Genomic DNA, 7,592 nt, shown 5'->3' on the forward strand with positions numbered 1-7,592 from the left:
CCGGAGGCATCTGTTAAACGCCAGATGTGGAAGAAAGGTTAAAGTGAAAGCAGAAAAACAACCACCACCAAAAAAAAAAAAAACCACAACAAACATAAAAGGAGACCCCCACGTGAACGACATCGAAGCGTCTGGAGCGGAACAGCGATGCTGACCTTTCCCGGAGTCGCCAGGGAGCGGATCAGGATTCCGATAAGCCGGCAGCCTCTGGTTGTCGGGTTGTGGCATTTGTCAGCTGACTGTGACATACACGTGGTCGGGGCATTACGCGTGTTTGTTTGTTGGCTGTTAACAAGTGTCTGGTCCACAGGCGGACTGTACGATTGTGGCCTCAGCTGATCTCAGCAAGTTCTGACTGTGACAAAGAAAAAAGCGAGAGAAATGCAAAGCGTCAGGCCACTCTGTAGTATGCCTTGGCCATCTCTAACACATCCCTGCAGCTGAAACATAACTGTCTGCCTTTTCACAATGCAGTTGTGCAGTATACATTGCGATACATCAGCATGTAACTTTAACCTGCCTGGACCCAGGACTCACTGGAACCAGATTGTAAAATATCTTTTCATGAGGGCAAGGTTAAGTCACCCAGAGTTTGGTCTGGGCCGGAGCATACGGAGTCACTAGCCTGAGCGGTGGGGATGAGTTCAGAATGTCCCCACCCACATGACCTGCCTCGCGTCCTTGCCCTTTACTATATACAAAGGATATTTTGTGATAGTGTGGGTTAATTATCATGAGCAGACATTGAACTATTCTCACTCAAATATCCTGTTAATTTGAGTGAGATGGTGTATTTGGCCAGCCTAGCCTATATTGAGTAGAAATGTCTTTTGCATTTATCATGCGACTAACTGACTACTGAGCTGTGCTGAAGTCTTCGAGCTCTGGACCGTCCTACTGCATTAATCACTGTGAAGCTGCAGTGAGGATGTCTGCTTAAGTTACTGTCCATACAAAGGAGGCGTTAGCTGTTCCCACGCTAGCCACTCTGAGTTAATATCAGAGCCCCTCACAGGGCAACGCCGAGCTTAATTAGACTGTGAATGAAGAGCCAGACACACTCTCTCTCTCTCTCTCTCTGTCTCTGTCTCTGTCTCCCTTCCATGTCTGTCTTCATGTTTATTAAATTACTCCTCATTTATGCCCTACAAGAAGCGTTGCGAACAGGCCTGTGCAGAACCAAGCACGTGGAGACGTGCAGACAGTGCTGCACATAAAGAGTAAGACACGAGGAAGACTGTTCGGCTCAGGTAAGACCTGACAGGGTAAAGCAGGGAGGAGACGGGCCGACGTGAGCCGCTGCTCTTCTGTCTGTGTGCAGCACGTGTTGCGTCAGGGCCGGCCCGCCGTGCAGGTGTGCCACGAGTTGGAGATCATCACCACAGAGTACCTGCAGGACATCGCCGTGGCTACCGGGCAGGCTGCTGCTGTCAGCGTCTACACCACTGTCAAAGGCAGACTGCACATGCGACTGGGCAACATCGGTGAGCGGCATTGCTTCACGATTTAAAGAACTTCTTTCTGCCTTGCGTCTTAGCGTGTGGTTTTATGTGCTGACTAGCGGTGGGCAGGATCGTTGGCCGGTAGTTAAAAGTCGTGTGTGGCGCGGGGGCAGGCGCAGGTGTAGAGGGTGGTCCAAGGGAGACCTTGACCTTCCTTCTGGAGTAAGGAAGTGAAAAGTAGCAGTTTCCTTCCGCAGGTCCTAGGTTGGCTGTCAAGCAGCATGCCATCGCCATGCCGGACGACTAAATTAAGGGCCTGTTCGGAGGTGATTAAAGTGGACTGTTAAAGTGAATAGCAGCAGAAGAAGCAAAAATCGAGGTCTCCTAAAGCGTATAGGCAGTCGAGAAGCCGACGCAGACAGGGGTATGTGTGCGTGCGTGCGCGCGCGTGCTGGAGTCTGGCTGTTCCGCCCCCTCTTCACAGAGATCGCAGACTGAGGGAAATCCTGCTGTTGGGCAAGAATCCAAAGGCCTAATAAATGATCAACTGTTCGAAGCATTGACGTTAAAGGATGTGCGTGTGGGAGTTGGGACCAGAGATACCAGAGCAGCGGCATTCCACGGCGTGAGTCGCACCGGCTCGATAAAGGTCAGCACATGGCTCCTTTGTCCGGCGGTCAAATCAACCCGGCGCAGCCCTGCCTCGAGCGTCTGTTCTACAGCTCAGTTTTCCAGCGCCTGGGATCTAGACCCCCAGAGAAGCTGTCTGAGGCCTGGCTGGTTCTGTCTCTGGCTCATCAGGCCGGCAGTCAATTAACTCCTCCGAAAGTCCCAAATCACTAGAGCCCAGCCGTCGTCTCTGTCCCGGGATTAATGCCTCCGTCCGTCGTATTTGTTTCCTAATGAGGAATGGTCATTAGGCTGTTTGAGCGTGAGAGCCGGGATTTATCAGATGAAAGAGCGATGGAGATTCTTATCATCACGACGACGCTCGCCGTAGACCTCTGGAGGTCAAGGCTAAAGCAATTACCAGACAAAAGGGGAGCAAAACAAGTAAGCGCTGAAAGAGGAGTAGTCCAGCCGAGCGCAGGTGTGCAGGACGTCGGCCAGACGTTACTCGGGGGTACGGTCTACTTTCAGTTGCTGCGGTCAGCATCCTAACTACTCCAGCGTAGTGTGGTCGGGCGAAACACTCAAAAGGAGTCATCGCTGCTGGGTTGTGTTCTCTGGCGACTACCAAACTGTTGTGTGTTTGTTTTTGACCGCGGCCCGACGGCGGAGGCATCGTTCTCCTCGGGAATGCGCAAGGACCTGCTTTAACCGGCCTCGTGCCGAACAACACATCGCTGTTTGTGAAAACTGAAACCTAATCAAATCCTCTTTAATTAATTTCTGCTCGAAGCCAACAGACACATAAATAATTAAACAGCGGCAAACCCACAGAATAGAAAGGGATAACATAATTAAAGGCAACAATGAGGAGAGAGCAAAGCACAAGGTGCCGTTGGTGGGGCTGGAGAGGTGAACAGTTCAGTGAGCTATCGCAGCAGCAACAGGCTGCTTCACCTGCTCGTCTGTCTCCGCTGGGCTGAGCGGTTGAATGCAAGCAGATTGAGGAAGAGGAGATTTAGGCTTCATCCCCCTCCCCCGCCGGTCTCTGGCCCCTCCAGCGCCCGGCTGTGGGCACTCGATAAGCCAGGCTGTCCGTAAACCAGCGTGATGCCGCAGAGGGAGATTGAGATTGAGATTGAAGGAAAGCTTGTATGTCAAATCACATTTGTGCAGTAATTATTCCAAAGACGTGTCCTATCTCTGCTTTGACAGAACAATGGTTTGGGCTGAAGTTGATGGGAGGTTCTCTGACTATACAAGTGCAGTGCTACTTGGTAGATAATGAATGTGTGGGTCGAGAGAACCTGACATTGGACTGAAGTTTAGATCAAATAATGACATATTTGAACCATAGGACAACCTAATCTTTAAAAATTCACTTTATAAAGATGTTAGATGATGAAGGTTGTTTCCTTAAAATGGTCTCGTAAGGGTTAGATGGAAATTAAATAAGTGTGTGCCATAAAGCATCATAAATGTTTTCTAAAGGGTCTCTGTAGTGGAATACAACCATTCCACTGCGTGTAGCATTAATGAAAGCTAAACAAATGCAAAATTAGTTTAAAAACATTAAAAAAATGTTACTTAAAAAGTCTAATTTCCCAGTGATGTAATTGTTGTCATATTAATCAGCCCCTCTGTCATTCTTTGGAAATGTGGGAAGAGGTCCTTTTGTTGCCCTCTTCTGCACAGTGCAGCCACCCACTAGGGCATTGTGCATTTGAGCCTGGCTCCAGGAGGGCCCAGGTCCTCAAGTCCAGGGACTTCCATTAAATCACAAAGCAGTAGTTTCGCATCAACTGAAAATCTCTCAGATGATGAAAGTTTAGGAAATAATTTTTAAAGAACACTTGGGAGCTTAACTCACTTAACATTAAGTGCCCATTAAGGATATTCTTAAGGGGAGGCTTCACTTAAGATGATGTATGCAACTGGACACTGAACACTTCTGTCAAAATTTATTCCAAAAGAACCAAGTTACATGGTAGACTGGTTGTTTATTTCTAAGTGTTGTTTATAAATGTATAAGTAGGCTATGGGCAAAGATTGCATTTGAGATTGTTAGTTTTGCAAACAGCCATCGCTGCAATGTCATCCAAGCAGAGCAGAAAACATGCACGTCTCAACAGTTAGACAGGTACTCATTACATTTCCATAGATATTATCACGATTGCACCAGCTCCCACCTAATCAGTGTTTCCAGTAATATGGCTGTGATAGGAGCTACCTAACCCTACATAATATTCTCTCATTCTGGCAGCCTCTAAATCAGGAATCTTAGGTGTTAGACACAAGGCTTAGCATGGTAGAGGAGTAAGACACAAGGCTCAGTGTGGTAGAGGAGTTAGACACAAGGCTTAGCCTAGTAGAGGAGTTATACACAAGACTTAGCCTGGTAGAGGAGTCAGACACGAGGCTTAGCATGGTAGAGGAGTCAGACACGAGGCTTAGCATGGTAGAGGAGTTAGACACGAAGCTTAGCTTGGTAGAGGAGTTAGACACGAGGCTTAGCATGGTAGAGGAGTCAGACACGAGGCTTAGCTTGGTAGAGGAGTTAGACACGAGGCTTAGCATGGTAGAGGAGTCAGACACGAGGCTTAGCATGGTAGAGGAGTCAGACACGAGGCTTAGCATGGTAGAGGAGTCAGACACGAGGCTTAGCATGGTAGAGGAGTCAGACACGAGGCTTAGCATGGTAGAGGAGTCAGACACGAGGCTTAGCTTGGTAGAGGAGTTAGACACGAGGCTTAGCGTGGTAGAGGAGTCAGACACGAGGCTTAGCTTGGTAGAGGAGTTAGACACGAGGCTTAGCGTGGTAGAGGAGTCAGACACGAGGCTTAGCGTGGTAGAGGAGTCAGACACGAGGCTCAGCGTGGTAGAGGAGTCAGACACGAGGCTCAGCGTGGTAGAGGAGTCAGACACGAGGCTCAGCGTGGTAGAGGAGTCAGACACGAGGCTCAGCGTGGTAGAGGAGTCAGACACGAGGCTCAGCGTGGTAGAGGAGTCAGACACGAGGCTCAGCGTGGTAGAGGAGTCAGACACGAGGCTTAGCGTGGTAGAGGAGTCAGACACGAGGCTTAGCGTGGTAGAGGAGTCAGACACGAGGCTCAGCGTGGTAGAGGAGTCAGACACGAGGCTCAGCGTGGTAGAGGAGTCAGACACGAGGCTCAGCGTGGTAGAGGAGTCAGACACGAGGCTTAGCGTGGTAGAGGAGTCAGACACGAGGCTTAGCGTGGTAGAGGAGTCAGACACGAGGCTCAGCGTGGTAGAGGAGTCAGACACGAGGCTTAGCGTGGTAGAGGAGTCAGACACGAGGCTTAGCATAGTAGAGGCATGGTACCTCACACACAAGGCTTAGTGTAGTAGCATTTAGATGTTTCCTCCCAGCCCAAACCAAGCCCTGACTCAGCAAAACGCTCACTGAACATGTTATTGAAAACCTGCATTTGCATAATTTGTCCTACATTAGGTTAATCTAATATTTGTATCATACTTTTGATACAAATATCATTATGTTCTTATGTGATATTTATTAGAAATTATAGCACAGGGGTGTTGTCAGAGGTGGAATTGCCATTTCCTTTGCATGACTTCTTGATGTGAAGCATGAAAAATGTATTGTATTTGAAAGATAAAGGACAAGCTTCAAGACTGACTGTGATATTGAAAATGGGGCTTTACAAATACGATACGCAGTCTCAAAAAATCAAAACAAAGAAAAGTGATAATGGCAGATGTCATTAGCAGAGGACCCAGGACCCATTCCTTTGGAAACATTTTATTATTCTGTGTTTCTGACCTCCAATGGTGGCAAACTGTGTGACACAGTGAAAGGCAAAATAAATGAGCGCTGCTGGCAGCTTTGGGACTCGGCGTGGTTCTGAGCAGTGCCTCCGCGTTTCAGTCCCAGCCCGCCGTCGTCCCCGAGGTTAGGGCCTCTGGGCTCGCTGCAGCAGGGCAGGCGGCCGCGGGGGTCCAGGGCTTAAGCGTGTGCACGCAGCCCTGGCTGTTCCATTACCGCCGTTTTCCCCCAGACATTACTCAATCAGGAGCAGCACGGCAGCATGCCCCGGGTCTCCTCGCCGTGTCCACCGCTCCGCTCGTACACACCAATTACAGTCCTCACCTAGCTGTAATCACAGCCAAAGCCAGCGCTGCACTCAAAGCTGTTTACGCGCCCCGTAAACCAGCAGGAGTTCTCTATTAATTCAGCCGCCACTGTCATTTAGAGTCCACTCCCTCTCAAGACACAGCGGCCCGGAACCTGGCAAACCTGTGGACACGTTTGACGCCCTTCGTGAAGGTCACTGACCACGTAGTCCGTCCCTACACAACAGCTAACCGCCATCCGGCTTTTTCTTTTCTTTTTAGCCGAAGCATTGTTTATGCACCACCTTTTATCTGTGTGCCTTTCCGCTGGCAGTGTTTGACGTCTCTGCAGTGCTCTCTAATGCTCCTCTCTGTGTGAAGCTTCCATCACCGCCACTTCTTTTTGCGACGGTCTCACGGCCATGATCGTTGCCAGGCTCAGCGCATCGGTCAGGATAGCGAGAGGAGCTGAATACAGCCAAGACGCCGCATACGAGTCTCCAATGAGGAAAGAGGAAAGTGAACTCCTCTGCTGTTAGAAATAGGAGTTTCAGTGACAGGCCAGATTCAAGCAGCACTGTCAGTGAACAACCAATCATTTTCAGCTAATTATCTAATAACGGAAGCCGGTTTTTGCCTGGAACGAATGAAAATGGGTAGCGGTGAAGCTGTTCACCTTGACTCGTGGACTTGAGGTAGTTTTTAGATACAGATGAAGGCTCTCCAGCTTGGGGCACGTTACAAACATGAGCCACTGCTTTGTGACTGTTCCCACAACGTTTCTCACAGAACTGAGTCAAGGTGCACGGGTTCTTGTGGTTCACAGGTAGCATGGTGCAGGCCACGCCCAGCCCCGTGACCCTGCTCCCACCATCACGCTCTTCCGTCGTCTGGCCAGGCCCGACAGCCGGGGGTTTCCAGGGAGGCAGCCTCTCCGCACACGCCGTCCTCGGCCTCCAAGGTAGGCCACCACTCCCTCCTCGCTGCTTCCCTTTCACGCAATGGCAGTAGGAGTAGAGAATTGTGATCGATTGTAACCAGAATTCCCAGTACCCACCGTCACACTTAAAACGCAAGAATACAGTGACCACCATGGGTACCAATAACTGATAGAAGCTTTCGTTTGATATAACGGCTTCCTGCTGGCCCCAATCCCATTCTGTTTTTGTTAGCCATTGAGGGGCTGTTATTTATTGAAGATTTTTACTTTCTGCTTAAAACGAAGAATTTGTACTCTTTTAGCGGTTTCCCTTTCTTATCTGCTGTGCTCTGGGTAGAGGAGACCTGAGTCTGTGTGACTCATCAATAACGCAGCTCTCCTCCAGGCTTCAGGAGAGGAGGAGAGGCTTTTCAAGGGAACGCACTCCTTCCATATACTCTTACCTGTCAAAATCTGTTTAGCAGCTCGCCAATGTGTATACGATCACTTTATGCAGTGTGTGCTTGTGG

At 49.5% G+C, this 7,592-nt stretch overlaps 1 protein-coding gene across 3 annotated transcripts in view; it reads left to right on the forward strand.

Annotated features, from left to right (window-relative positions):
* nphp4 (nephronophthisis 4) overlaps positions 1–7,592 on the forward strand; it is a 45,768-nt gene that overhangs the window by 20,626 nt on the left and 17,550 nt on the right. For all 3 annotated transcript variants that reach the window (XM_027007669.2, XM_027007671.2, XM_035522117.1), the window contains 2 exons: positions 1,322–1,484; positions 6,970–7,104. In XM_027007669.2, coding sequence (XP_026863470.2) covers positions 1,322–1,484; positions 6,970–7,104 — 298 coding nt within the window. The remainder of the gene's footprint in view (positions 1–1,321; positions 1,485–6,969; positions 7,105–7,592) is intronic.

Source organism: Electrophorus electricus, chromosome 23, assembly GCF_013358815.1.
Source record: "Electrophorus electricus isolate fEleEle1 chromosome 23, fEleEle1.pri, whole genome shotgun sequence".
Taxonomy (NCBI): domain Eukaryota; kingdom Metazoa; phylum Chordata; class Actinopteri; order Gymnotiformes; family Gymnotidae; genus Electrophorus; species Electrophorus electricus.